The 13400-nt window shown below is 41.7% G+C and overlaps 1 protein-coding gene across 3 annotated transcripts in view; it reads right to left on the bottom strand.

Annotated features, from left to right (window-relative positions):
- The window catches only part of Slc4a4 (solute carrier family 4 member 4), a 450971-nt gene that overhangs the window by 418359 nt on the left and 19212 nt on the right, over positions 1-13400 (bottom strand). For all 3 annotated transcript variants that reach the window (XM_087584435.1, XM_087584437.1, XM_087584438.1), the window contains exon 2: positions 7356-7418. In XM_087584435.1, the coding sequence (XP_087440561.1) occupies positions 7356-7369 (14 nt within the window). In that variant the 5' untranslated portion in view covers positions 7370-7418. The remainder of the gene's footprint in view (positions 1-7355; positions 7419-13400) is intronic.

The following is a 13400-nucleotide window of genomic DNA, read 5'->3' on the forward strand; positions in this document are numbered from 1 at the left end:
AAGAATGGAGGAACAAAAATGTTCATAGGAGAGGATATGGAGGCAAAGTTGGGAGCAGAGACTGAAGGAACGTCCGTTCAGAGCCTACCCCTCATGTGGCCCACATATATACAGCCCCCAAAACTAGATAAGATTAATGAAGTTAAGAAGTGCATGCTGACAGGATGACAGGAGCCTGATATAGCTGTCTCCTGAGAGACACATCCAGAGCATGTCAAATACAGGTGAATGCTAGCAGCAAACCACTGAACTGAGAACGGGATTCCCATTTGGAGGAATTAGAGAAAGGATTGAAAGAGCTGAAGGGGCTTGCCACCCCATAAGAACAACAACGCCAACCAACCAGAGCTTCCAGGGACTAAACCACTACCCAAAGACTATACATGGACTGACCCATGGCTCCAGTTGCATATGTAGCAGAGGATGCCCTTGTTGGGCACCAATGGAAGGAGAAGCCCTTGGTCCTGCCAAGGCTGGACTCCCCAGTGTAGGGGAATGTCGTGGGAGGGGGAGGCAAAATGGAGGGAGGATGGGGAGGAGAGCACCTTTATAGAAGAAGGGGAGTGGGGTGGAACAGGGGGCTTATAGCCAGGAAAGTGGGAAAGGGAATAACATTTGAAGTATAAATTTTAAAATATCCAAGAAAAAATTCAATAAAAATGTATTATAACAATAAAATAATTTTTTTAAAAAAGAATATCACTGTGACAATCAGTCTTTCCATCTTGTATCAGTGATGGGAAATCAACCAGTCTTGTCAACTTGATTTGTTTAATTTCCCAGGTTCTTACACTTTAGAGGTTTCCTTGAATTTGAGATGAGACTTTAGACTTTGGAGTTTTGAGCAGTGTCTAGGCATTTAAAGACTATGGGGGCGTGTTAAAGAGGCGTGATTTAAAAGCGATACGTTAAGATGCGTTGATAAGGGTTGGGCTTGTGATAGTTCATCTTCCTTATCAACCTAACACAATTACAGACCTAGAGAACCAACCTCAGGGCGCGTCTGTTGGGGCCCTTCCAAGGGAGTGTGACTGACGTAGGAAGACCCTCCTTGGGGTCGAGAGACACCAGTGCATGGACTGGAGTCACAAGCAATTATTTCTCTCAGGTTCCTGGTGGCAGATGTACTGTGACTGGCTACTCCGTGTTCCTGCCACTATGCCCCTGCTATCCCTGCTGTCATGAACTATACCCTCAAACCGTGAGTTGACATAAACCCTCCTGCCAAAGGTTGCTTTGTCTCTACAAAAAAGCTAAGGAAGCAATAAAATCATCGTCCTACAAGCCTACGGGAGGTTGAAAGGGGCCTGAAGGAGGACAACTCCAACTGACCCTGAGCTCAGAGATAGCCTCTGTTGCCAAGAGCTTTAACAATAGCACTTAGAAAACAGACAGGAGAACCATGAGTTCAAGGCCAACCTGGTTGTACACACTGAGTCTGAGGCCATATTAGGCTATACAATGAGACTCCATCTATGCAGATTTTTTTTTAAGTAAAATAAAAAAATACAGTAAGAGCAACAGATTCAGTGGAAGGGGAAAATCTGACTAACTAAAACATCCGTGTTTCAACAAGGACAACAGCAAAACACAGAGCACACAAAGAAACAGGAAAATATGCTCTGTACAAAGGGAAAATAATAAAAGCTGTTCGTTAGAACATGGGGACAAATCTGACAGGCGTGTTTTTAAAAGCCGTTTTAGGGTGGAAAGTGTGGCTCAATGGTAGAATGTTATCAGACTGTTTCTCCTCAGACATCCAGTCAACTGTGGCTGGGGAGATGCTCAGTGGGTAAAAGTGCTATGCAAGCCTGGTAACCTGAGTTCAGTGTCCACAGCCCACACAAAAGCCAGATGCATGCAGTGTCTGTACTCCCAGGGCTCCTACACCAAGAGAGGAGAGTTATCTCAAAGCTCTCAGGCCAGAAAGCCTGGGGTGCACTGTGCAGTAAAGAGAACAAGAGAGACTCTGCCTCAACAAGGCAGAAGGGAGGAACAATTCACAAAAGTTGTTCTTTAATTTCCAAGTATACACTGTGATACATGTGTGCTTGTGTACACACACACACACACACACACACACACACACACACACAGGCACACTCAGATGCACACACACACTGGACAGTGGAAGAAGAAATACAAAAATAAAATAAAATAAAAAATAAACTCGGTAAACCAATAGGTAGGGGGTTCTGAAAGAAAAATAAATGTTAACTAAAAGTTCAACATGTGGTCAACTGTTTTTCAAACCTGAGGGGGAAAAAATTACAATATCACCAAATAAAGGGTGAGGTTGCTAGTTACCCCAAGAATGGCCCTGCAAAATAGTGTTAAGAAGCATTTCAGATTGAAATAAAAGGACATTAGGAAATAACTCAAACCTACGCAAAGAGATAATGACCATAATAAAGATAATTCGTGGCAACTATAAAAGCTAGTATCATTTTAACTCGAGTTACAATACATCTTCTGTTCTACATGATAAGCTAATTCATTTTTTTAAATAACAATTGTTTGTGGCTATATACCCACAGTTCATAAAAGTATGTTTGGACATCCACAAATACAAAGAAGAGAGAAAAACAGTAAGGAACGGTTTTCTAAGCTATTCATTTTAGGGCGGTACAAATTCAAATCAGCGTTGAAGCTTTAAAATGTTTAACTATACAAATAACCTAAATGTCAAAAGGAGGCAGAAGCCCAGGGAAACCCTACAATGTATATAGAAGACAACAGCAAAATGATTACTGATCTTTTTTTTTTTTACGTAGATATGGATTAAATTAAATCCAGTCTAAAGACAGAGGTTGGAAGAACAAAGAAAGACCTTTTGCTTGCATGCTTTCACAAGGAAAAAAATATATATTTTTTGAATATATGTGTGTGTGTGTGTATATATATATATATATATATATATATATATATATATATATTCAAAGATCCCAAAATACCTATTGCGTGTAAACAGTAACCAAAAAGCAAATGAAGAGAAGCGGTCAATGAGAGGCCTGAACCTGAAGACCAGCGACCTCAAGTCTATCCTGGGGTTCCACATAGTGGACTGAGAACCAGCTCCTGAATGTAGTCCACATTCACAAGCACACATGTATGTGTGCACACATGTGCATATGCACATGCACATACACACACAAATAAATAGTCTCTAAAATGAATGGCTATACTAATATCAGACAGCACTGATCTTACATCTGTGAAAGACTTTAATGGTATAGTCTGGTTTTTGATGGTTAAGAGAATTCTAAGATAGTGATCACTGCACAACAATATAAAAATTTTTTAACAACATCAAACTATGCGCTTAAAATGATTAAGATGTCAAATCTCATGTTATGTATGGTTTATTAGAATAAAAATTAGAAAGAAAACAAACATATATTTGATGTATTCAATTGTCTAAGAAAAAGAGGACAGCATGGTGTGGTGAGTGTGTTTGCAGAGACTGTAAATTAACTTCTATCCGATTTACTAAAAGGCTCGGTGACAAAACTCTGCCCCTAAAACCAGTAGACTCATCTCAGCCCTCTTTGTGACTGACATCTCAGCCTCAGTCACTACTAGTGATTGCTTCAAAATATATGAACACTAACGGTGACTGTGTAACAAGCTCCAGTCAGCCAGATTGGGGGTTGAGATAAAACAATGCAAAAGTATAGAAACTCGGCGGATGGCAGCCGGGCAGTGGTGGTGCACACCTTAGATCCCAGCCCCCAGGGGTGGGGGGTGCGGGGTGGCAGAGGTAGACGGATCTCTGAGTTTCAGGTCAACCTGATCTACAGAGCAAGTCCCAGAACAATCAGAGCAATACAAAGAAGCCCTGTCTTAAAAAACAAAAAGGAAGGAAGGAAGGAAGGAATTTTTGACCCCCATGTTTATTTAGAATGTTGATGTTTTGTTCATCGTGGATTTGTTGCTGTTGTTGCTGCTGATGATGTTATTGTTGATGATGTTGATGATGTTGTTGTTGATGTTGATGTTGTTGCTGTTGTTGATGATGATGTTGATGATGTTGTTGTTGATGTTGATGTTGTTGCTGTTGTTGATGATGATGTTGATGATGTTGTGTTGTTGATGTTGCTGTTGTTGTTGCTGTTGTTGTTGATGATGATATTGATGTTGTTGTTGATGTTGTTGTTGCTGATGATGATGTTGTTGTTGCTGTAGTTGATGTTAATGATGTTGTTGTTGATGTTGCTGTTGTTGTTGTTGCTGATGATGATGTTGTTGATGATGTTGTTGTTGTTGATATTGCTGTTGTTGTTCCTGTTGATGATGTTGATGTTGTTGTTGATGATGTTGTTGATGATGATATTGTTGTTGATGATGATGTTGTTGCTGTTGCTGCTGTTTTTGTTGACTTTCTTTTGTCTCTAGCATTCTATAGTCACTAGTCTTCTCTTTGCAGACTGTTCTCAGCTATCTTTGCACCTTTTCTGTAAGGGTGATGCAAATCTTTTCCAAGCTTCAGGCTCCTGTCTTCTCTGTGCACACATCTCATTCACACCCTCTCAGTTGCATCTCCTGATTGCAAACTACTTCCTCCTCACTCCACCCTCCAGTCCCTACTAGCACAACAGTCCCCTAATCTAACCTAGTCCTCTGTCCCCGCGGTCACTGACCTATTCCTGCAACACGTTTTCAGAAAACTGCTTTTCCGGTGAACTACTTTACTGTGCCAAAATTTAAATATATGAATTCATCAAAAGCCATTTCCTTGTCTTCCTAATGCCTGTCTGGTATCCAACACTACAGGAAGGAAGAATAGGCTATGGGAATCTTCTAAGACCTCCTCATCTTCTACTTTCCCCTCCAGTCACTCAAAGATGCCCCCAAAAATCCCAATTTTACAATCTCAAGAAGGCCATTCTGTTACATGGACTATTTCCTTAAGTCACCTCAAATTTCTACTGTGTATTTATACATACTCCTTATACATGAGCTTAGCCCACAGTGTCTTTCTCTGGCTTCTTAATTGTATTAATCTTCTCTGGCTATGTGCAACTATAAAATTCAATATCATCTTTTCTTTTAAAGCTCTTGTATGAACTAGTGTAACTATTCATTCTCGTTATGCTTTTTAAATTTTCCACACTAGATGAGGGTGAGAGATAGTTTTGTTTTGTTCCCCGTCATATATCCAGCAATAACATGGTGCCTAGCACACCCCAGACCCCTTCAAAATAATTGAATAAGGGAGGGCAGTCAGTGAACTTCAAACACCACTCAAGCAAAGTCCACATAGTCAATGGACAATAGAGCCAATAAACAAAAGGCAGCGGACACAGATATCTCATGTCCAGCCATGACTAGGAAGCACCAAATTTGCAAGTCCCACCTTTTCTTAATCCTGGAGTCATCTCTTTTGTAAAATAACCCTGTGCTGCTTGTATAACCGGCAGAGAACAGTCCATTTGTTGGCTTGGCTATTCTAGGGCCTCTGGGCAACTTGGCAGACCCTACAGGGCCATATGGCCTTTAGCACCATCCCCCCCGAAGCTCATTTCTGCTCTTCTGTGATCGAGCGCTCTACCATTGATCATTTCCAGGATGTGAGGTTGTACCTGCTGGTTGCTGGCTCCCGTATCTCATCAAAGAGTAAGTACCAAATGGCCTTGCCACCCCATGTAGAAAAGGTTTGAGGTTTCCAAATTCCAAACGTGCACCCTAAAGGTTTGGGAGGCCCTTCTCAACAGAAGTTCACGGCATTCTGAATGACCGTGCTCATACAATAAGTAAAATCAGCACATGGGAGCATACTAGACAACACTTGAAGGGAAAATGCCTAAGCCCCTGTTAAACAATCATCACTGTGCAATCATCTTGACGACACTCGTGGCTACATACAAAACAAAGGTCAACAGAATAAAGATAATTAATGTAGAGCTCGGCTCGGAGGAACTTCTTTGAAGACATCTGGGGAAGGGGGGGTGGAGGAGGGAGGTACAGGGATGACCTAGCTTAGGAAAATGAAAGACTCCTACACCAACTGTGCACCAACGTTAGCACTGAACTCTCAGCTTCTTGTTGTCCCTAAGAGTAACAGATGACCTAAACGTACTACGCAAAATAAGCTACAAAACAAAACAAGACTCAAGGATGCTGTTAACCACACTGTGTGTGGCTAATAACCCTTTTGCATGCAGGAATCTGCCACATTCTAGTGTGTCCTCTGACCACAAATCCTTATGCGTACGAAGAACTGAGACTCAGAAAGGTAAGAGCCCAACTAGGAAATTAATCCCATTTTATAAAACTGTAAAAGCTGCCTCAGATACCGTAGCATTGTAGGACTGAGCATGAACCTCCATGAAAGTCCTTTTCTGCATCATAAAAAAACCACGTGCCCCGTGTATAGAGTGATGTCCAGTATAGATGCACGTGCTACTTAATGTCTGAGAAAGGATCTGGGCATGCTAACCCACATAGAATCTTATAACTAATGTGAGTACTTTTACAGTGCATTCTTTCTAGAGCCTTCCTACCTAACCATAAATATGTGACACAGCGCACATAGATGCGAGCCAGTTGAGACATCCTGTTAATACCGGATGAGATACCCCCAACTCCCTGCCAATGGTGAAGGGAAGAATTCCTACCACATCTCACCATTCTTCGACCCACTCTCCTCTTTCCTTGTCGTAGCCCTAGATTTTTTTTTATCCCAATCAAAAATCTACTAGAAAAAGCTGTGTCCTTTAAAAAATGTATAAAGAGAGATACATTTTAGATCTTTTTCCCACAGAGGACACAGTTACCAGCCCCTGTGATTTTTTTTTTTTGACCAGTCTGGCTAATAATTTGGTGCCAGCACCAACTGCTGGCTGGATCATCTAGTCAGCAGGATGGGGCTGACTGTTCCCTGCTTGTGTATTTTGATTTTGAACATTTAAAATTGCCAACCCTCCCAAATGGTGTCTCATTACTCCTCTCTAATTCATTTCTATTTAAAGATTAAAAACTATCGTATTTGGACTAAAATTCGATAAGATACAGAAGGGGCAAACCACTGTAAGACCAATAGATGTCTGCTTATAATGAATGAGACGGAGATTTTTATAAACAAACCTCAGAAGGCACAAATGCATCTCTGAATTATTCTGTCCATAATCATCCTCAGAAACCCGAGGTGACTTACCAAGTACCCACCACAGTCATAAAGTGACTCTGGGGATTTAAATGAACAAAATCAGACTGACACGGCTTATGGGTTCTGAACCAGGGTAGAGCCCTTGCCTTAGACCACAAGAGCAGCTTCTGTTCCTACCTGCTTATGGTTTAAACCTTTCTTAGGTAAAGACTAAGGGGTTTGCATTCCAAATGACTTTCTTACTCACAATAGGTCCAGCATCTGTGCTCAGGTTTGTAGCCAGAAGAGGTCACAAAACGACTGTGGATATCTGTGAAAAGAAAAAGAATTGTGTGATATACTTCAAACAACATAACAATCTTTCCGTGGTAAATACTGGTGACCTTTAAATCAAGATCACCCTCCCTCCCTCCCTCCTGCCACTCCCAGGTTCTAGGCTTAGATTCTGTTTTCTCACTCCCTCTGCTTTTGTTGCTGATGTAATATAGTGTACAAATTCCCATCAACTAGAAAGAGATCTAAAAATCAAGGATTTCACCTTGGCGTAGTGGCAAACACCTTAAATCCCAGCAGTTGGCAGAGGCACAAAAATTTCTGTGTGTTTGAGGCCAACCTGGTCTACAGGGTGAGTACAGGACAGACCCTGTCTGTCCACATAGTGAGACCCTGTCACAGTAATTTTAATTAATTAAAGCATTTTTAGTTATTTTAATTTTTACTTGGCATATAAAGTAATGGGTTTAATTGTGACATTTGCATATACACAGATCATTATAATTTGTTATATTTTGTTAATTTGCTCCCCACTGCCACCCCATACCCTCATCCCCAAACTCCTTTTTATAGGTCTCCTCCTTCATCTGACTGATTGCAAATGGTCTGTTACCTCTCCTTGCTCCCCCTTCTCCTTCCTAAAGACGAGCGTACCTTCCTCTCTTTTCTACTTTACATGCATGTATGCATGTTTGTGTGTGTACACACATATAAACTGAAATTTAGGTTCTACATGAAGAAAAATGTGTTATTTGCCTTTCAAAATAAAAGATTTCTTGCTTAAAAAACATATGGGAAATTTGTCCTGCACACCTCTCCTTGTGAACGTCTATAAATGTGTAGGGTATGTGGGACATTCTTACAATCCTCGAACTTAGAAGGCAGAGATTGGAGGATCGGGAGTTCAAAACTAGCCTTGGCTATATAGTGAGTTACAGGCTAGCCTGGTATTCGAAAGATCCCATCTCAAAAGAAAAAAGTTTATAAATGTCTCTACTAATCTTAGTATTGGGGTTTTAACTGTATAAGTACAAAACATCATTTTGTTATCTATAAAAATAATTGATACTTGGCTTTGACTAGAAATTGTATCTGGAATATCCTTGCCAGAACTTCAGTTGACGCTTACAGCATCCTGAATCCCTTAATAAAAGTTTCTCTTGTCATACTGGGTTGTTCTATATACAGGTCACTAATGGTCCTCAAAGACAGGAATAGCTATTATGCAAATGCAGTTTTAAAAATGGAAAGGAAGTTTGTGTTGTTGAGTTTTTATTACAGCTATTACTATATTTAGGAGAAGCAAGTCTACATGTTGTGTACATATAAATATAGGTATAAACAAAAGCTAGTAATTAGGAGAAGGGTCATGCTGTGTTTCCCAAAGCCTATGTCTTCTTCCTGTGTTCCTCTGAAAATCTAGAATGCTCAGAGAATAGTACTATGAGCTGGCCACAGGCTCTCTGCTGGCTACGTGAGAATTTGGACTTTTCCCAGCACAGCCCCCCTCAGTTCATCCGCAGGATTAATGCCTTCGGAAGCTTTGAAATATCTTTCCGCAGTGGGAAGAGTCTCTAGGGTGGAGTCCCTCATTTCCAGCATCCTCGCTTCTTCCTGTATCTCTGGCTACGATGATCCCAGGAACCATTCTGTCTTAGTAGAGTCATTCAAAGTAAATGATCTCTACCACCTACCATTTTTCCTCAAGCTTGGGGAGAAAGCCACTCTGAGGAGATTCCACTTTAAGTCCTATTTTGTTCCCTAGTATTTTACTATCAAGAAACAAACGTTGCCTCTTTCAGTAGCAGTTATGTCTGCCTGACTAGGTAATACTCTCAAATAAAGCATGAAACAGACTTTACAAGAATAAAAACGACGTCACTAAATCCCTCAAGCTTCAAAGCCCTCCTACCCCAACTGATGGCCACTCCTCTCCCTTTATCTGTGCATATAAACTTCCAATTGTTAAAAAGTCTTTCATCTAGGGGGACTTTCTTGTTTGTCTATCTGTCTATATGGTTTTTGAGACAGGGTACCTCTTTCTAGCTTTGGCTAGCTTAGGGTTTGCTGTGCTGAAGACCTCGAATTCACAGAGATCCTCTTGCCACTGCCTCCTGAGAGATGAATTAAAGGCACTCACCACTATGCCCAGCTAAGTATTTGAGAATGCTTTAAATGAATATTCATGAAGGCCTGACGCCCATTAATACAGGCATATGAACAGACTGATTTAAATTGTATCGAATGTCAGGGGAATTAGCCATGTCATTCTTATAGACTATATTTCAGGGTAATTCTTATAGCCTCATCATTAATGATGTTTTTACAAGATGCCAAATGATATAGAACGTAGAATCCCCTTGAATTAATACAGAAGTCCCAGCACATCAAAGAGTCCAACCGGCCTGTGAAACAGGAATTAGATATTTTCCAGAAGTCCCCTCCCTTCTCTTCTTCAACACACGCGGGAGTGGAAGGTCACTGGAGGCAAAAGAAGAACCATGTTCAGGAGCGTGCCTTCCACGAAGAGAACAACTATTTCTCAGAACAAAGATGCAGCCCGTGTGCCTGGCACGGCAAGATAAGCCTTGCACAATCATTTCACTTAGCACTCAGAATGACCGTAAACTACGTATAAAAAGAAACTTGACACTCAGAGTTTTTTACTTAAAAATTTTTATACTATATATTTTGATCATCCCCCAAGCCAGAGACTCACAGTTATTTTCAGGCTTGGAGAGAAATTTGTGTGCCTGGTAAAGAGAAGGAGGTTCAATACTGCTCCATACCCTTGCTGTCCCCAAACGCTACATCTCTCTTAATCCATTTGTAAGATCTTATCTTCAGTCATTTATTTTTGAGCTCACAACTGTGTCCTCTGTCTCCTCAAGCTGCTGTGGCTTTTAGTTCAAGTCTCTATTCTTTTCCTTCGACACCACCAGAGCTAAAGACTTGAACCCCAGTGTAATTAGAATCAGTTACTAATAATAATTTTTAAGAGATAAAAGAGCAAAGGTTTAGAGAGAACTTAAAGTATCTGCTTGGCGTATCATTGAAAACGGATATAATTCTTGAGGTGTAATCTTTTTTAAATCTCTGGGGATGTGGGTACATAAGCAGGGGAACATGCCACAGAGTACATGGAGAGAGGGTAAGACAACCACAGGGGCTTCCCTTTTTCATCCTTGTTTGAGACTGGGTCTCTGTCTGCTGGTGCACGTGCCAGGCTGGCTGAGCTGGGAGCGTTGGCGACCCTCCTGTCTCCACCTCCCACCTTGCTGTAGGAACTGGTGTTATAGATGCTGGTACTATATCTGACTTTATATGAGGTTCCAGGATCCAAACTCAGGTTCTCAGGTTTGAGCAGCAAGTGCTGTATCCACTGAGCCGTGCCCTGTCTCAAATACGGGCCTTGTAGTAGTTACAAACGAATGAGCTAAGGTTAATATATGAACATTGAAAAGCTTAAGTGTGAAAGGAGAAATAAAGTTGGAATCTGTTAAATAGCAAATGATACCATGGGTCTAAGTTTTAAATACATAAAATAATGGTGATGATAATATCAATATACCCACTCACATAAAATATATCAGAGTGCTGATTGGTAGGGAAAAGTCCATGTGAAGAGTGATTCATTATTTAGAGAGTAATTAAAGAGTTATAGCTCTAATAGTAAACAAAGGACATTGACTGTGTACTGTATTAATTTTAAGATATGTAAAGTGGCCGGAGAGATGGTGCAGTGGTTAAAAGCACGAGCTGCTCTTGCAGAAAACCTGGACGCAGTCCTCAGCACCCACGTGGTGCCTCACAACCATCTATAACTCCAGTTCCAGGAGATCCGTTCCCCCTCTTCTGACCTCTATGGGCACCAAGCACACGTGTGGTGCGTACACATACCTCAGGCAAAACGTTCAATACCTAAAATGGAATAAATAAATCTTAAAAAAATAAAACCACTAAGGAAAGACATCAAAAAAGTGCCCCTTTGTTCAATATAGGTGGTACTTACATGGCATTAGTCACTAGCATTTCTTGAATGTGTAAAGTGTTTTCTTTTTTTTCCTTTTTTCTTTTTTTCGGAGCTGGGGACCGAACCCAGGGCCTTCCGCTTGCTAGGCAAGCGCTCTACTACTGAGCTAAATCCCCAACCCCTAAAGTGTTTTCTTGCAACACAATTTTCTGATGTTTAATGGAGATAAATGATACATACATAAATACATGCACACATACACACACATACACACATACATACACTACACACACACATATACACATATACACACACATACACACACACATACACACACACATACACATACACACACACATACCACACACACACAACACACATCACACACACACAACACACATCACACACACACAACACATACACCACACATCACACACACACACACAACACATACACCACACATCACACACACACACACACACACAGCACATACACCACACACACACACACACAACACATACACCACACATCACACACACACACACACAGCACATACACCACACATCACACACACACACACACATCACACACACACAGCACATACACCACACATCACACACACACACAGCACATACACCACACATCACACACACACACACAGCACATACACCACACATCACACACACACACAGCACATACACCACACATCACACACACACACATCACACACACACAGCACATACACCACACATCACACACACACAGCACATACACCACACATCACACACACACACACACACAACACATACACCACACATCACACACACACACATCACACACACACACAGTACATACACCACACATCACACACACACAGCACATACACCACACATCACACACACACACACACACACACACACAACACATACAACACACATCACACACACACACACACAGCAGCACATACACCACACATCACACACACACAACACATACACCACACATCACACACACACACACACACACACACACACACACACACACACACACACGGGAGAGGCTGACAGAAGATTCTCCACTGACCACTGACTGCTCTTGTGAGGGTGGTGCAGTTTGGCGGCTGTTGTTAGCAGTATTGTTAGGGAGAACAAGCAAATGAGGAGAGAGAGGAGCCGGTGAGGTGACGGGATTCAATGTCCTTACAGGTAAAGGAAACCATTTGCAAATAAAATGTTTAAGGAAGCTTAATCTGCGACAATTAGGCAACTAGCTGCAAGTGTCAAGCACCTTGGCCAGGTCGAAGCTGAGTGATGAACAGAACCAAGGTAAGAGAATAAGAGGACCCATGTCCCTGCATCCCAGCTACCGAATATGACCAATGGGAATAGATTGAAATTCCTTGAGCAGATCATCCTGAGAAAATAATTACGTCTAATCCCAATTAGATCTCTCATATATGTGGTTCTATCTGATTAACTGAAAATATCCCAAAAAGCTACAGATAAAGAGCAGCAACGGCATTTATCCAAGGGACCAAGGAGCCCAGCAGAGTGAATTCAGGAAAAGGACCTAAGGGTGGGAGGCAGTAAAGTTAGTGGCTGGGCAGCTGAGGGTGTGTTTGAGCTCAGTGTAGATGTACTACAGCTCTCTCTCGACTTGGAACGTTTAGGGCAGAGAGAGGCCTTCCCACTACTCACAGAAACGCTGTTGTTTTCAAACACAAAACTGGCCAAGTGTGAACAGGAGTCCCAAAGGAGAGAAGCTGCTGGCAGTAACAAAAATCTGAGTTTGTTAGACTCAAGAGACTGCAAGCTCAGAATTCCAACAGGAGCAGGTCCGGATGCTGGTTCAAGCCACAGCTAAGGAGCAGCAAACTTCACTCGGAAGCAGCAGCCGCGATTTGTGCTTTAAGGCTAACGAGTCCTGTTCTCGGACCCTTTTTGTCATCATGAGCTAGAACACAGAAGCTTGCCTGACTGGGGGGCCTGGAACAGGAGCTGCCGCAGGGCAGCTGAGGAGGTGGCGTGAGAAGCCAGCACCCATGCT

Source organism: Rattus norvegicus, chromosome 14 (assembly GCF_021556685.1).
Source record: "Rattus norvegicus strain SHRSP/BbbUtx chromosome 14, alternate assembly SHRSP_T2T, whole genome shotgun sequence".
Lineage (NCBI taxonomy): Eukaryota > Metazoa > Chordata > Mammalia > Rodentia > Muridae > Rattus > Rattus norvegicus.